Source organism: Quercus suber, unplaced genomic scaffold (assembly GCF_002906115.3).
Source record: "Quercus suber isolate HL8 unplaced genomic scaffold, Cork oak 2.0 scaffold_45, whole genome shotgun sequence".
Classification (NCBI taxonomy): Eukaryota; Viridiplantae; Streptophyta; class Magnoliopsida; order Fagales; family Fagaceae; genus Quercus; species Quercus suber.
Window position 1 is genome coordinate 220332 of NW_027069510.1, and position 16895 is coordinate 237226.

At 35.1% G+C, this 16895-nt stretch overlaps 2 protein-coding genes across 4 annotated transcripts; both read left to right on the plus strand.

Annotated features, from left to right (window-relative positions):
- Nucleotides 1–257: 257 nt before the first annotated feature.
- LOC112035570 (histone-lysine N-methyltransferase, H3 lysine-9 specific SUVH4) lies at nucleotides 258–15329 on the plus strand. Of its 3 annotated transcripts, XM_024068398.2 has the most exons (17): nucleotides 258–593; nucleotides 679–1151; nucleotides 1242–1307; nucleotides 1471–1509; nucleotides 1700–1774; nucleotides 2351–2405; nucleotides 2548–2657; nucleotides 5469–5648; nucleotides 6011–6109; nucleotides 8658–8756; nucleotides 10140–10189; nucleotides 10282–10370; nucleotides 11030–11189; nucleotides 11331–11436; nucleotides 11537–11719; nucleotides 12422–12658; nucleotides 15049–15329. In XM_024068398.2, the coding sequence occupies exons 2-17, from the start codon at nucleotides 717–719 to the stop codon at nucleotides 15160–15162; spliced, it is 2097 nt and encodes a 698-aa protein (XP_023924166.1). In that variant the 5' UTR covers nucleotides 258–593; nucleotides 679–716; the 3' UTR covers nucleotides 15163–15329. The 3 variants fall into 3 exon arrangements, with proteins under 3 accessions (XP_023924166.1, XP_065627584.1, XP_023924168.1); XM_065771512.1 differs by having other exon boundaries at nucleotides 258–1151; XM_024068400.2 differs by lacking the exons at nucleotides 258–593; nucleotides 679–1151; nucleotides 1242–1307; nucleotides 1471–1509 and having other exon boundaries at nucleotides 2296–2405.
- A 144-nt stretch (nucleotides 15330–15473) lies between these two features.
- On the plus strand, nucleotides 15474–16327 carry LOC136066746 (nudix hydrolase 3-like). The gene is made up of 3 exons (XM_065771513.1): nucleotides 15474–15686; nucleotides 15765–16015; nucleotides 16117–16327. Exons 1-3 carry the CDS (start codon nucleotides 15489–15491, stop codon nucleotides 16208–16210), a joined length of 543 nt encoding a protein of 180 aa, XP_065627585.1. The 5' UTR covers nucleotides 15474–15488; the 3' UTR covers nucleotides 16211–16327.
- The last annotated feature ends 568 nt before the right edge of the window (nucleotides 16328–16895 follow it).

The following is a 16895-nucleotide window of genomic DNA, read 5'->3' on the forward strand; positions in this document are numbered from 1 at the left end:
CCAAATCGGTAGACGCCACCAACAAACCTCCTAACTCTCTCTCTCTCTCTCTCTCTCTCTCATTATTAATCTTTTATCTTCGATGGCCGTGATCACCCGTCTCCGCCACGTCAATCACGTTGCAGGAGTAATTAACAGTTGAAATATCCAAATTACTATATGTATATATAAAATATACAAATACAAATTTTTTTTTTATGTACATTTTGTCCCATTTGTCACTCAAACCGCAAATAAACATAAACATTCTCTCTCTTTCCTTTTACAGCCAGCCTCAATGCTCGTTTGTTTGCGAGGCAGATGAAAAAGTAGAGCGGGAATCCATAACGATAGGAAAACTCAAAAAACAAAAAGAAAAAAAGAAGAAGAAAAAGAAAACTAAAAAACAAAATATATAAAGCTATAATAAAAGGCTTGTCCACTTCACTCTCACTGCCCTCCACTGCACTCCTCGATTGTAGTAGAAACTAAATTCTTTTTTACCATTACCCCTGTCTCTCCAAGTCCCATCACCACCGTCACCGCCACCACCAACTCTTAAAACCCTAACAAATTTTCAAATTCAAATTCTTAATCGTTAATTTCAAAATCAGGTTTGCCCGTCTAAACACTCACTTTTTATTTTCAACTTTGTTTGCTTTTCCTTTCATTTCCGTACATTTTGGGTTTTGCGTGTAGGTAGGGTTTTTTTTGTTTTCTCTTTTGGTGTGGCGAAGATGGTTGTGCAGTCCCCGAAATGTGTACAGGAGAGTAGTATTTCGAACGGAGAGGTGAGTTTGAGGACCGATTCGGAGTTTCAGAAGAGGGTGAGTCCGAGGCTCAAGGAGAAGCAGCGAGTCGAGAAGGAGCTTTTGGTTCGGCGAAGAGTGGAGCTCTTGGATGACAACGAAGAAGTTGTAGCATCAGCAGTAGGAGGAGGAAGCGAAGAAAAGAGTAGCGAGAAGAAGAAGAAGACCTATAAAAGGAGGTGTATTGGTGGAAATGTGAGTCAAGAGGAAGAGAAGAAGGTTAATGGAGAGGTGGCGAAGAGCGCCGAAGATTCCGAGGCCGGCAATGGCGCCGTTAAAGGCGTGGTGGCTGAGAAGAGTGACATTGCTAAGGTCAAGGAGACTATCAGATTGTTCAACAAGTACTACCTCCTTCTTGTTCAGGTTTGTTACTTTTTTTGCCCTCTCTCGTTTTTTTGGTTTTTGTGTTTTGTTTGTTTAAATGTGTATGAGTTTTTTGGATTGGGTGTGTAGGAAGAGGAAAAGAGGTGCAGAAAAGTCGAAGCCGATAAGAAAGCCTCTAAGGTTTCAAAATCTAAGGTTAACGTTATCTTTTCTTGTGGTTTTGGATTTTGGTGTTTATTAGGGTTTTTATATCTTTGAAATTGATTTTGGGGTGAAGGGGGTTGATGGGTTCTATTTGTATGTGATTTTGTGTTTTGCTATTGTTTTATTTGCTATATTAAGATATGGGTTTGTGCAGAAAAAAGAGTCAAAAGCAACCAAAGGCTCGAAATCTAAGGTTAGCATCTACTTTAGTTATATGTTCTTAGGGCTTTATTTTTATGTACAATGGTGTGTTTTGTATTTTTATCATCAGGGTTTTTATTTGTTTTGCTTTGATGTTTCATTTTGAAGCTTTATGGGTTGTATATTGTGATTTTTAACTGCTGTGATGTTTATGTGCTATGTTAACATACTGATTTGTGCAGAAACTGGTTGTCCCTGTCCTTCCCGAAGATACAAAGAGCAAGGCCAAGCGACCTGATTTGAAGGCCATATCTAAGGTAAGTTGAGAGTTGAAGGGCTAATGGTTCTTTCTTAGAATCTTCACTATAGCTTTCTAGAAATAATTTTTTACTATGCGGTAAATCATCATCATCCATTTCACTAATTATGATTGCAAAACATGATATTTTAATTTTAATTTTTTTTATAATAATTATTATGTCATTTTCCTTTGGACTGATGTCACATTCTTCCCTCTTGTTTGTTTTGAAGGGTTTATCTCTTATGTAATATTTTGTACTAAACCTTAGTCTGAAACATTCTGAACAATAGCCACTTTAAAGCAACTCATGCTCTTAATCTAGTTTTACCCTTTTGCTCTATTAAATAGGCACTAAAATATTTTGTGTGAAACATGTAAAGTAACATGGTGTTTCATGGTATTAAAGGTGATGATGGTAATGTGGGAATGATATAAGTTCTTGAATCCATCTTCTTTGTCTATGGTCATATTTCTGAATTATGATAATGATGAATGATGTTGGTTGTGGAGAATATGATGGTATTAAAATGGTTGCAGTTACAACGTTCTGATAAATCCACCCCTTGTTTTTCCAAATGAAAATCTCTGGCAGATGATGGAGAATGGTGAAATATTGTACCCTGAGAAAAGAATTGGTAATATTCCAGGTCGGTTGCTAGCTCTTTTGTTGTGTTTGGTAATTTGTGTTTTGCTGTTGTTTGAACTGGTTTATAGCTAATATCTACCTGTTCACTTACACTGTAATTAGTTTTTATTAGGAGGTATTGATAAATGCTTTTTTTATGGCAGGCATTAGGGTTGGGCATCAGTTCTATTCACGGGCTGAAATGGTAGCTGTTGGTTTTCATAGTCACTGGCTGAACGGCATTGATTATATGGGGCAGAATTACAGCAAATTGGTAATTTAATCTGGTTATGGGGTGTTTGAGAATGCAAGCAATGCATTTTCTTGTAGTTTTTCATTTTTCATGACAAGTATCATGATTGGATGTATGATTAATATAAGGCTGTCGTATTAAATAAATAGTCTTCTAAAATTTAATCAACTGACATGCAGACGGATCTGTTGTTTGGTTTTTTTTTTTTTTTTTTTTTCCTCCTAATTTTTCTTTTGGTACTCATGGAGTTTATTTTAATAGGTAACTCATGGAGGATATTGAAAATTTGAAAATAGGCTGTACTGAAATGTTCTTTTATGTTTTTAAAAGCTTTATGAAATGATATTGCTCAAGCTGATTCAGTATTGGTAAAAGTGAGCTTTAAGTGCTAAGGCTCCAGCACTTTTTGCCTCCAAAGCAAAGCGCACTTTAAAAAAAAGCTCAGTGTGTTTTTGTGCTTTTTTATGTTCAGAAAAATAAACCAAAACTGAACTGTAACCATTGGATCCTAACATTATTGATGTAAACCATTGATTTGACATATTTTTAGTGAAACTTATCTTGAAACCCGCAACCCTGTAGTCCTCTATTATTATTTTTGTTATTGTTGTCTTTTTCTCCCTGAAACATTAACCCATCCATCTTCTTCTTCTTATTTTGTATTTTTCCTCTTCAAGTATCTGCTTGGTACCAATTACCATAATTGGTTTGTCCTGAAATTCTTAGTTCATTTTTGGGAAAACAAAAATTATGATATAATTTATTTTTGTTAATCGTTTAGTTACTTTGGTAGTTGATGTTAAACATAGTACTACTTATACTGAGCAATTCTTATAGACTTGTAGTCATTAAGTTGTATAATTAGTGATTAATATTAGTAATTAGTAACAGGGCATTATGGCTACTGGAGATTCAAGAAAGGATATTGCATGGAAGTTCTCAAATCTAGCAGATCTAAAAAATTATAATGACTTGACTTGCAATTTTTGTGGTAAAACTCCAAAAGGAGGACATATATAAATGTTATATGAATTATATAAAATGTCTTATTTCAATTTATATAATTATTTGATCACTTGATTGTTGTATTGTCCATTAATAATTATTTTCAAATTTATTAAATCAATTTTTTAAAATGTGCGTTTCACTCCAATCAAGCTTGCACAAGCTTTGCGCCTAGGCTCCAAAAAGTCTTTGCGCTTAGGTGCGCCTCGCTGTTATACCAACACTGAGCTAATTGGCTTTTCGTTAGCACTATCTGCTTAGTGGCTTTATGTTTTATACAACTAAATTTTTACTGTCTTTTAGAAGAAATCTATTGTGGGATGCTAAGCTAAATACAACCTGCACGGGTAGCAAAGTTTGTTGGGGTTCTTGATGGGAACTAGAGGTCTTAGGTTTGAAATGGTATTGCTCAACGTTTTATTCTCATATGCTTAGCATTCAATAGCTCTATGTTTTATATACCTAAATTTTTTAGTCTTTTGGAAGCACTATCTTTGAATACTAAGCCATTTACTACTCAGGTAGCATAGTTAGTTGTGGCTGTAGTTTGGGAACTAGAGGTCTTAAGTTTCTTGGTTCCACACTATCAATGCATGCCATTTGCAACTTAATTGTCTGCATATTATACTTAAAAGCATTGTTATGAATACCATTCTGTTCTTTCTGGAATGGCCGGAATAGTTTGTACCAGCCTCTCAACCGGAACAAAGCACCCCTTTGTTCCACTTCGAACTGAATTTCGGTTCATGCTGGACTGTTCTGGCCATTCCGGCCGGTTTCGGTGAATTTTGGTTGGTATAACAGTTTCGGCCAGTATTGAAAAATGCATAATTTTTTTTTTTTTTTTTTTACTATTTTGATACTTTCAAGTTTAATGACTGTTATTTACATGAATAAACCTACCACGGCACTCACCACCACTTCGCGGTAGTCTGAACACACCCAGCAGCTTGCCCCTTCTTGGCTTCTTCTCTGTGTTTCAATCTTTGTTCTTCACTCCTTCACTTCTTTTTATTTTTCTGTCTGTCCATTTTTCCTCCAATTTTTTCTTTTTGCTTTGTTTTTTTGGCTTTTATATTCCACTTTTTTGTTTTGTGAGCCACTACATGTGACTAACATGGGAACTTGAAAAGTAGAGTAAATTTTTCAGCCTTTGTGTCTTTTCATTTGTAGCCTCCACCTGATACTCTTTGGGTTGTTGTTGCTGTTGTTTTTTTTTTCATTATCTAGTAAATAATAAATCCTATCGTTATTATATTTTTAAAATATTATTATTATTGTTATTACTTTTGTGATTATGATTATTGAACTTGAGATTGATATATTAGTTAAAAATATGGACTTATTTTAATATTTTTAGTAATTTATATGGGTATTGACCAAATATATATAGAACTGCAATTTTGAACTGGTACACTGAAATAGATCGGTATCGAAATATTCCGTTCCAATAGACAAACCGAAATTGGCACCGAAACGGTATTGATAACATTAGCTCAACTAGTTGGCACTTCTTGATATTTCCAATGGAGACATTAAGGATTTAAATCCTCCCTCCCCCAACTATGGAATTATCATATATATATATATATATATATAAAAGAGAAGAATGCCAACTATTTACAGTTTTGCTAGTTTATAAGTTTTTCTGTTGTTCTTTAGTGGTATAACCTTGTATATGCTATGCTATGTGTTTAGATGCTGTACTGTAAACCATGGACTAAATAATTAAAAACAATCCCTGACTAAATGGCATTTGTTCTTGTTGATGTGTTTAGGAATCTAAACTAAATTAAAATTCATGAAAAATATTCTTTTTGGAAACAGGAGGAGCACAAGGGCAAAACATTCCCACTAGCAGTTGCCATTGTTTTGTCTGGCATGTATGAGGATGACTTGGATAATGCTGAGGATGTTTTATATACGGGTCAAGGTGGACATGATTTAACTGGTAATAAACGTCAAATTCAGGATCAAAAGATGGAACGTGGAAATTTGGCACTCAAGGTGTGTATTTTAAAGCTCTCCCATGTTTGGACATTTTTCTGTCTATAACTCACTTGCATGGAACTTGTCACCATTCTCCTTATAACCAAAGTGACTTTATCTTAACATTAACCATTGTGTGTGTGTGTGTGCGTGTGCGTGTGCGTGGACTGGATCAACAGTTTGAGATACACTCTGTAGTTGATCTATTCTTCTTTTATTTTAATTTTTATATTTTGGGTTAGTCCTGATTTTAGCCAGAAGTTCAGTGTGATCTAATGAGGGAAATCAGTTTGCCACAAGAACTAGTGAGAGTGTATGAAGTTCCTTCTGAATTTAAAATAATATTACTTGACTCCTACCTGCTATGCACTCAATTGCAGAACTGTGTGGAACAGAAAGTTGCTGTAAGAGTCATTCGTGGCCATGAATCTAAAAGCAGTTACTGTGGCAAAGTTTACACGTATGATGGCTTGTACCAGGTGATTTTCTAAAACATCTCTATATAATTTGTTTTATTTCTTGGGTCCCCATTGACTTCTATCTTGCATTAGTTTCATTTACTTCTTAATTTGTTTGAGTTTCTCTGCTTGAAATATCTAAGTTCTGGATGCATACAGTTAATTTGAAGAATTAAGTAATATAAACAAAGATAACTAATTGGGGGATATATTTTTCTTTTCCAACATGCATGTGGTACTTTATCATACTTGGAATTGAAAATTTTGCAGTTGGTTAAAGTGTTCTTAAAGCACAAAGCATCAAGAGTGAAGTGCTTTTTACACCTAAAGTGAATTGTGTTTTAAAAAGCGTGGCTAAAATGCAATTTCTTTGTAAAGCACACTTTTTTTGCACCTTTCTTGGGTTTTAAAATGCAATTTCTTTGTAAAGCACACTATTGACATGGGCCCTTGATTTGTTGAAAAATAGTCACCTTGTGGTGTGATAGTGATACGCTGCACAATAAGATTTCTCCTCATTATAATTTCTATAAGAAGAGGAAAAATATTGGAGGAACCCCATGGTTTTATTTCTTTTACATGATGGATCTAGTATGGTTGAAAGATAGATTACAATTAGTGGTTGAACAGGAGAATGGAGAAGCAGAACCCAATTAATGTGCTGAACATGAGCTTGTGCTCGATGATAATTACTTGGCATTGGATTTTTTTTGGGGTGGGGGTGGGGTATTTAGATGAGGAGGATGATGAGGGTTACAGATCTTGCAATGCATTGCTTATTTAGGCATAGAAGTCACTACTTACAATTCTGGTGCTTTTTGGTCTTTGCCTTCTTGGTGTATCTGATACAACAATGTACTTCATTTTGACTATGCTTATCAAATATTAAAATTGTGTTACTGTATAGCACAAAATAATTATATAAAATGCTATGTTTAAATTTTAGTGATTTGTTGTAGTTGATCACTTGATTATTATATTGTCCATTAAAAATTGACTACATTATGTTTGTAAAACGTGTGCTTCAATCAAGCACATATTTTTACTTTGCACCTGGGATCTTGGAGGCCTTTGTGCTTAAGTGCACCTCATGGTTTCACTGACAATGAATTGTTGGCTTTATCCTGAATATGCACTACTCAAAATAAAAGACTCTACTTGGTAAAAGTAAATAATTCCTACAGAATTTTCTTTTGTGCATGTGTTCTTGGGTTAAAAATTTCCTTTTTATCTTATTCCACTATAACATTTGAAGTTTAATTTTTTTTGGGTCTCGGTCTTGATGGAGATATAGCCAATGCTAGAATAATGGTCAAATGACCAAATTTACTCTTTCCTAACCGTTTAAGCTTTTGGGACCGGTAGCTTATGGGTATTAGATAATACAGCCCTAACTTCAAACCTTTTCTTTACTCTAACTCCCATTTAAAAAGTTCTAAAATCTCACATGTTGTGCCCCACTTTTAAAGGGAAAGTTTGGGCCCACACATGAGGGAGAGTGTTAGAAGAATGATTAAATCACCCTTTCTTGATTGCTTAAGATTTTTGGGCAAACAGTAGTTTTTCAGCTAGTTTCTAAGATTTGAACAGTGTGTGATGGTTGATATGGCTTTCATGTGTTGGTTTCATTTGTTGTTCATTTGTCTTATATTTGTAGAGTTGTGAATTTGTCATATGACAATGTTAGTGATGATGATGCCCAAGATTTATAATTTAATTGTAATGATAGTCAATTTTTAAGCAGAAATTTATTTTGGTTAGAGCTAGCATTTGGTTATGTGTTCTTCTTTTGTCTAATCTTTATGTGAAGGTCCTTGTTTGGGCACAAATAATTCATATATAAAACTTTGCAATTTTTTAGATTAAATGATGGGAGATAGAATGAGTTATTTTTGTGGAATTCTTTGTACCGCTTATGATGTAAAAAAAAGAAAAATTTCATAGCTAGTGCACAAGGCCTTTGCTTCTCCCGGGTTTGTACTACTTTTAATGAGATTTTGATAATTTTGATGATAATGTTTGCAGCCTAGTGGTTGGAGGCTTGGGATGAACTGTAGACATAGACATCCTAGATTCAATCCTCACTAGGAGCTCCCCTGGATTACCTAATACATGGTTTTGGCGGGTGGGGTCATGTATCTGTGGTTTACTCTCGAGGGGTGGGTCTAAAGGACCTTGCCTTGGTGAGGTTCCACGTTAGTGCTTGTTTGACATCAGCTTTAGTTTTTAATTTTTATGCACAGCTTTTTAAAACCTCACATTTTCCTGTATTTTCTCACTTTTTCAAATTTTTTCAAGGTACAAGTATACTTTAGCACACTTTTAGCAAAAAACTAAGTAAGCTGTTCTCAAACGGACATGTCATTAAAAAAAAGTATGCAACATATGTTTGATCCAATTCTTTCAATGGTGGGGGATCTTTTGAAAACTATTCATTGATTGCTTTATGATATTAAAAATTTTTTTTTGCTTTCTTAAACTTGAGAGATTTATGAATTTTTGATTTTCCAGTGCACGCAATTCGCTATAACTTTCCATTTCTTCAATCAAATTTGCTTTCTCTTTACAGGTTGTTCACTACTGGGCAGAGAAGGGTATTTCTGGATTTACCATATTTAAGTTTCGCCTAAGGCGACAAGACGGGCAGCCACTATTGACCACTAACCAGGTTTGCATATTTTCATTGATTGTCTGACAGACATGCCTATTGTTCCAATATTGATTCTGGTATCTGGATAAGAGGAGTTTGGCATATATGATTAGTTTGATTGGAGAGTAGGCCAGCCCTGATTTTTTTTTAATGGCATTCCCATGTTGGATTCTAGAGTTGTGTCTCCCCTTGAGGAAGAAAGAAGAGGGTGACTACAAGGGAAGAAGAAAACAAAAGGTCACTCTAGGCATCTTACAGCAAATCTAGTTAGCAGATTTTATCCCAACTGTGGAACACTCTGTCTGTCAAGTATGATACTGACTGGAGAGTGATTGGTCTTATTGGGACCTGGCCAATGGTTTTCTGGAATGCTGTTAGAATTGCCCTTTGAACATTTGTTTTTTGTTTGATTAGGAAATCTCAAACGTTGAAGACAGCCAAGGTATTGACATATTGTGGGTGGGAGCTTCTCTTTAGTTAGCTGCTTCTGAAAGAGAAAGATACACTTTATGCTCTAGTTATGTGTCAACAATAATTGAGTATATCAACTTATCAAAAAACAATAATTGAGAATATCATCCAAGTGATATGACAGTGTTTGTACATCGTAGTCCTGGCTACTCACGTCAACTAAATTATACCATTAGGGTCCATTTGGGTTGGGAGGATGCAAACTGTAGGAAGGATAGAAAATGTTCCAGTCTTTCCCTAATGTGTTTGGAGAGGATGGAAAGGTGAAAGGATCGAAAATATAATTTGAATAAATTTATAATTATACCCTTATTACATAAAGAATGGATAAAAAATATTGGGCAAAATAGTAAATTCCAAGTAAAAATCATTGTATCCCCAATTTGGGAGGATGGTTTTTGATGGACCCAGTTGTCACCCCTTTCCATTCTTCCTCTTTTCCACCACACCAAACAAATTTTAACTCTCATATTCCATCCTCCACTTTTTCCACCCAACCAAATGGAGCATTATGAATAAGCAAGGTACACTAAATACACAACTACCTCTCTATTGCTTTTTGTGGAGGAATATCTAGCAACTCAAGGAAAATAGTCATTTCTGAGCAACTAATTGCAGTAGGCCTTGTTCTGATAGTGTGGAGCCATGTCACATGTTTTCAATACTGTTTGGAGTTTGTTGAAGACTAGCTGGTAGTTACTTTTAATAAATTTCTATGATCTGAAAATTTACCCTTGTCTTTGATTACATGGTTGGCCTTCTGTAATGAGTCAGATGCCAAGCTAATCTCAGATATGATGTATGCTGTTGAACTGTTTTCTTTCTAATTTCTAGAAAAGTTTGGATTCCATCTTCATTTAGACTATTCTTGTTTGGCAAGCCAGTGAGCCTTTAATGAATCTTTAGTTTATAAAAGTTCTCTAATTGCAGGTTCAGTTTTCTTATGGGCGTGTGCCACAGTCTGTTTCAGAAATACGTGGGTACGTAAAGAACAAAATATCAAGAATCAAAGATTTTATATTCTAAATTGGAAGTTTAAACTGTGCTTAAATTTTATTATCTTATGGCTAAGGTTGGTGTGTGAGGACATCACTGGTGGTCAAGAGGATATTCCCATTCCAGCTACAAATTTGGTTGATGATCCACCTGTTGCACCCACAGGCAAGTTAAACAGTAGCTTTGATACATTTATGGGTTCCCTGATCTTATGAATTTTTTTGAGAATGTTGGCTTGCCATGTTGTCTCAGTTTTGTTCTTTGCTAATGGTTATGAGATTAGATTGGCTTTATTTAATTGATTTTTATCCTCAACAAGCCTGTTTAAAGGACTTCATTGAGTTCATTGTTTGGCATATTTGCCAATTAAGGAAAGTGAGGTTGAGTTTCTTTTCTAATGTTGTTACATCCAACTTTGTGATGTTGGCATGAGGCTCTTAAGTTTCTGAAAACTTTCCGAAGACACTAGGTTGGCAGAAGAGATGATGGGGAGTAGGAGCATAGAAAATGAGGGCCACACAAAATAGAGGGGAGATGAGTATTGCCTTGAGATTGGGATTGCTAAGGGGTTCAGATGGGCTGAAATATTGAGCTTAAGTTCAAGCTCTATTTTTGCGTGTTATAAAGAAGCTTGGATGAGCATCTTTACAAGCCTAGCACATTCTTCTCTCGAAGAGGATTACAACCAAGAGCCATTTCTCTAACATTTCTTTTGTTAAGGCTTTGTTATTGTATTTTCATTTTGCATTCTCGCTTCTAATACTGTTTTTCAGATGGAATGTAATAAAGTTCTTTGGTATGCTTGTTACATACCTAACTTTCAGGTTACAAGTATTGCAAGTCTATACAAGTTGCAAAAAATGTGAAGCTTCCCACAAATGTCCCTGGGTGCAACTGCAATGGAAAATGTGTGGACCCCAGGACTTGTGCTTGTGCTAGGCTTAATGGCTCAGACTTTCCTTACGTATCTCGTGATGGTGGCAGGTGAGAAGCTAATTGATAATATTAGGCTTGATTGAATTTGTTGAAATATGTTTTAGGTGGGAGGACTTTAGCTTGAGTTATAGAGAATTTATATGTTAATATATGATTTAATGGTGTCCTTGCATATGTTGCACCTCCCAGATTAATTGAAGCCAAGGATGTTGTCTTTGAATGTGGTCCAAATTGTGGCTGTGGACCAGATTGTTTGAACCGTACATCTCAGAGAGGGCTGAAGTATCGACTTGAGGTAGAGCTTGTTTCCTCAAGTTCCTAAAATGCTCACTATCTGTCTAAGACTATCAACATATTTTAACTGATACATGAAAATCTTTTGGTGGTGTTAATAGGTTTACCGCACTCCAAAGAAAGGGTGGGCTGTTCGATCTTGGGACTTCATACCTTCTGGGGCACCAGTTTGTGAGTACACAGGAATACTTATGCAGACAGAGGATACAGATAGTGTCTCTGAGAATAATTATATTTTTGACATTGATTGCTTGCAAACAATGAGGGGTATTGGTGGAAGAGAGGTATTGCTATTTTAACCTCAGTAAATTTGCATTATGAATTTCTTACTTTACTAAATCGTGCTGTTCATTTGCTTTTGTGTGCTATATAAAACTACATAAAAGTTTCTTTGTCCCGCCAAAGCTTTAACGTCAGTAAATTTGCATTATGAATTTCTTACTTTACTAAATCATGCTGTTCATTTGCTGTTGTGTGCTATATAAAACTACATAAAAGTGTCTTTGTCCTGCCAAAGCTTAACCTTTTATTTTTTTATTTTTAATGTTTTAGTGCTTTGAGACCAAGCAGCAGCATTTCCTCTGAAATGAAGTAGGTGTATTATCTTAAAGTTTTGGATTGTATTGATAAATTGAAGTATGAATCAAGAAGTTAAATTCTGCTTGATTGAGAACAAGTCTAAAATAGTTTCATTGTCCATATGATAAGAGTTTATAGACATTTGTATCACTCGTTCCTGTGTCCCATTTTTCCATTTGCTACTAATGAAAGTATGAAACCTTATTTAAAAATTTCGAAGAAACAAAATCATGATTGAAACTGATTGGACTATGTGAATTTTTCTATGGTGAGAAACTAAATGTCTGATTTATGATCGGCTGATTAATGCTGCCGCCCTTCATCTACATATGAATTAATGTACTCCTTATTCTTGTTACTTTCAAGTCGCACTGAATTTATATTGTCTGATATTTGTTCCTTGACAGAGGCGATTTGGAGATGTATCTGTACCAACAATCATTTCTTCAGACAGACATGATGATCTGAGATCGGAAAGTGTGCCGGAGTTTTGCATCGATGCAGGTTCAACTGGAAATATTGCCAGGTTTATTAATCACAGTTGTGAGCCTAATCTTTTTGTCCAATGTGTTTTGAGCTCACACCATGACATCAAGCTTGCTCGAGTAATGCTATTTGCAGCAGACAACATACCTCCTTTGCAGGTTCTTCACTGGTTCTCTCTCTGTGTGTGAGTGTGAGTGCCATTTGGGGTGGGGTGGAGTTCTTAATGAAGAATCAACCTTTGCTAGATTCTCTGTCCAGATAGGATTTAGTTTTCTATTGGATTGGTTTGTTGAACTGTCACATATTTCCATCTACCATAATTTAAAAAGAAAGTGGTTTGAGCTTTTTTTTTTTAATTTATTTTTTTTTAATTTTTTAATTTTTTTTTAATGAGTCTAATATTATGCTGTAAAATAATAACCATATATGCTTTCATGCTGACATCATTGATTAGAAAGTGTTTCAAGTGTTTAGCAAATTGTTCAACTACAAACCCATTAATCCATTCCTTTGATGAATTGAGGAATGGGTTAGATTTTAAACATTGCATATGCGTAAGGATGAGTAATTCTGGAAGAAAGAATAGATGTATGCTTGCTTATGTTAAGTGGACATGCTACTTAGGACTGATAACGCACTTGATATTTTGGTTGGACTTCCGTTACTTTTTAGAGTCTCTTGCAAAGGTGGTGTTGTTCATTGTTTTCTCAACCCTTTTTTTAGCAGAGCCTCTAGGTAGAAAAACAAAGTGGTGAGATTCATTGACATGTTAACTGTGGTTTTTTTTTTTTTTTTTGGAGGCAAAGTAACTCTTATTAGTACTCTATCCAACTTACCTACTTATTTCCTTTCTCTCTTTCCTATTCCAGTAAAGGTGGCTAATCGTATGGAGAAACTACAAAGAGACTTTCTTTGGAATGGTATTGATGCTCCTAAGATTTCTCTAGTGGAATGGGCTAAGGTTTGTATGTCGATATAGAATGGAGGTTTAGGGATTCAATGGCTGAGATGATTTAATTCTGCTTTGTTAGGCAAATGGTAATGGAGATATGAAACGGAGAGAGATGCCCTTTAGAAGAAGGTTATTGAGGCAAAATATGGGGATGGAGGGGGTGGATGGTGCACCAAACCACTGTTAGGAACTATGGTGTTAGTGTGTGGAAATCCATTAGAAGTGGTTGGTTGGACTTTTCTAAATTCCTTCGGTTTGATATGGGTGATGGTACTAGAGTAAAGTTTTGGGAGCATGAATGGTGTAAGGATTGTTCTCTTAAGGTAGCATTTCCAGAATTGTACAGTATTAGTTGGAATAAGGAGTCTTTAGTGTCGGAGTTATGTGTTCTCTGATGGGCAGCTGCATTGGGACATTCAGTTTCGTCGTCTTCTGTAAGATTGGGAGGAAGCATCGGTCGATTTGTTTTGAGATGTGCTTTATTCCACAAATGTGCGCGGTGTTGTGTTGATGGACTTTGCTAGAAAGCTAGCATTGAGTAGAGGTTTGAGGTTTGAGGTTTCTATCACTTATTATCTCCTTCTCATGCCATTGATTTCCCTGGAAATGGTGTGGAAATCGAAGGTTCCTTCTAAAGTAGTGTTCTTTTCTTGGACTGCTGCCTTAGATAAGATCTTAACTATGGATAATCTTTAGAAAAGACATATTGCATGATAGAGTGGTGTTTTTTGTGTAAAATGTGTCAGAATTGGTGGATCACCTTCTCCTTCATTGTCCTATAGCTTATGAGTTGTGGTCCATGGTTTTTTGTTTGTTTGGTATTCATTGGGTTATGCCATATAAAGTTAGCGAATTGCTAGCTTCTTGCAGGCAAGTTTGGTAGGTATTGAAATATAGATTTATGGAGGTTTGTGCCGCATTATTTGTTTTGTGCTTATGGCAGGAGCAGAATGCTAGATGCTTTGAGGATTGTGAATGGTCTATTCTTGACATTAAATCTTGCTTTTTCTGTACTCTCCTTGATTGGAGTGTATTTTTGCCTTTTTATACTTGTTTTTCTCTCTCTAATCTTATTGATCGTTTAATCTGGGCTCTTGATTTGTGCCACTCTAGTACACTTCCAGTGTACTTGCTTGGTTTTTTCAAATAAAATTTCTTACGTTGCTTAAAAAAAAAAAAAAAAAAAAAACCTGATTAACTAAGAAGACAATTGACCAATAAAATACACTTGTTTGTAAAATTACACAATACTAAATCAAATAAAATTTATTAATTCTTCCTACATTAGTTTGCTTATTATCTGTGAAATGCAGCAGAACTCATTGTTTATTTATTTATTTTTTGGTTACTTAAGTTGAAAATTTTATTATGCATATGAAAATTTAGAATAAAAATTATCAAATTAAGTTTTTGTTTTTTTTTTATAGGGTTGAGTAATGTAAGNGCACTGCTATTGCTATGATAATTTTGTTTGAACGGTCTTTTTTTCTTTTTTGGTTGTTGTTGTTGTTGTTGTTGCACTGCTATGTTAATCTTGCTCTAAGAGTATTTTTCAACTGATATTAGAAGTGACCAACCATTTTTTTTTTCTTGTAGGAACTGACGTATGACTATGGCTATGCCCTTGATAGTGTGTATGGTCCGGATGGAAAGATAAAACAGATGGCTTGTTACTGTGGTGCACCAGATTGTAGAAAGCGGTTATTCTAGGTGCTTAATTGTGATGAACACCTTCCTGTCAGCTCTTTTGGTGAAACCTTGGTTTGCCCTAACATTTTGTACACTGACTGTTCGCTGATTTGAATTATGTAACCAACTACATCCTGAGTCCCCTTTTTTGGTGGTTCGTACATCATTTTTACTCTTAGGTTCCCCTGCGTCCATTTTTTTTTTTTTTTTTGTTTTTTTTTTATAGGGTTGAGTAATGTAAGATGTGAAATATAATTTCATATAATTTAATTCATTTAAAAAAAAAGACATGTTCTAAAAAAAATACCCACTGTAGATCTTGGACCCATTGTCTCACCCTCCACTCCATGTTAACATCTTTCTTTATCAACAGGTCTTGCCTTGATAAGAATGAGGCATTTTTGACAACCGCAGATTCAGCCATAAAGTTGCTTCCTGAAGCCACACAACAAGTTACTGGGTGGAAGGGTCTTGAATATAGAGCTGCTTTTCCTATGCTGAAGCCCCCTGGTGCAAACTTCTATCCACCAGACATGGATAAAAAGGTATTTGTTGGTGAAGTTTATCATATGAATCAAAAATTGTTTTACATACATGAATACAAATAGGTTTCTCTTGTCTAGGAATTTGAATTATGGAAGGACAGTCTAACAAAGGATAAACAAGATGCAACTGGCTTTTTCAATGTTATCAAAAGGCATAGTGAATTTGGTCTGGAATCATTTCTCTCTAATGATACAGCTGACGTGACAAATCGTTTTGTTGATTCCACTCATGATCTATGTATCGTTCCTTTTTCTCAAGAGTATAATCCTTTCCTCAAAAATGCTGCTGAATTATTGTGTAAAGCAGGGGACCTGACCAGTTCATCGAGGTAATATGTTTGCAGGTTTCTGTTGGTAGTTTATTGGCTAAGAATATGCTAATTTCTATTGTGCTTGCAAATCTTTGCTGAATCTTTCTTTTCTTTTGTAGTTTGAAAAGATTGCTGCATAGCAAAGCCAATGCTTTCCTATCGAATGATTATTATGATTCAGACATAGCTTGGATAGAGTTGGTTAGTATTTAGTATTTGGTTTTACCTTCATAATTCTGTTAACATAAACCATTTGGTGATGGTACAAAACACACAATGGAATGATATCTATTTGTTGTTTTTTTCCTTTTAAAAAAAAAAATGAATATTTGATTTTGTTTTATGTTTTATGTTTTTTTTTTTTTTTTTCATTAGACAGTCTCCAAAAAAGGAAAAGATTTTTGCACCTGTTAAGTCTCTCTTTCTCTCTCTCTCACACACACACTTGCACTATAGTTCATCCTTTTATTCTTTTGAATAGATTGCATTGGTTCTTAACCAGTTTATTGGTGACTATAAAGTTTCTCTTTGAACTTTATTGATACCTGTTATGAGTTTAGTTTAAAACTAGGGGTAAAATAGTAATGTGTTAGGATTGACTTGTCAAACCCTAAACACTATAATCTTAACAACATGGTATCAAAGCACCCAACCCACTGCCATTAACACTTCAACCACCACCCACCGCTATCACCACTGCCATTCTGATCCTCTGTTTAGGCAGCCTTGAGTTGATTTGTTGGTTGATGTTTGCTGGTGGATTGGGCATGTTACTGTTGGTATGGATTGATTGCTGCCTTGATTGGAGTTGTGTGTGTTGCTATTGGATTTGCTGACTGGTTGGAGCATATTGGCGTTAAATTTGTTAGTGTGGTTCTTTTTTTTTTTTTTTTTTTTT

Bases quoted from the DNA above. Each gene is read 5' to 3' on its own strand.
- LOC112035570 (XM_065771512.1), top strand. From the start codon at position 717: ATGGTTGTGCAGTCCCCGAAATGTGTACAGGAGAGTAGTATTTCGAAC. The intron at 1,775-2,350 runs GTAAGTTGAGAG...AATCTCTGGCAG, and splicing joins ATTTGAAGGCCATATCTAAG to ATGATGGAGAATGGTGAAAT. The intron at 11,720-12,421 runs GTATTGCTATTT...GTTCCTTGACAG, and splicing joins GGGGTATTGGTGGAAGAGAG to AGGCGATTTGGAGATGTATC.
- LOC136066746 (XM_065771513.1), top strand. From the start codon at position 15,489: ATGTTAACATCTTTCTTTATCAACAGGTCTTGCCTTGATAAGAATGAG. The intron at 15,687-15,764 runs GTATTTGTTGGT...TCTCTTGTCTAG, and splicing joins CACCAGACATGGATAAAAAG to GAATTTGAATTATGGAAGGA. The intron at 16,016-16,116 runs GTAATATGTTTG...TTTCTTTTGTAG, and splicing joins GACCTGACCAGTTCATCGAG to TTTGAAAAGATTGCTGCATA.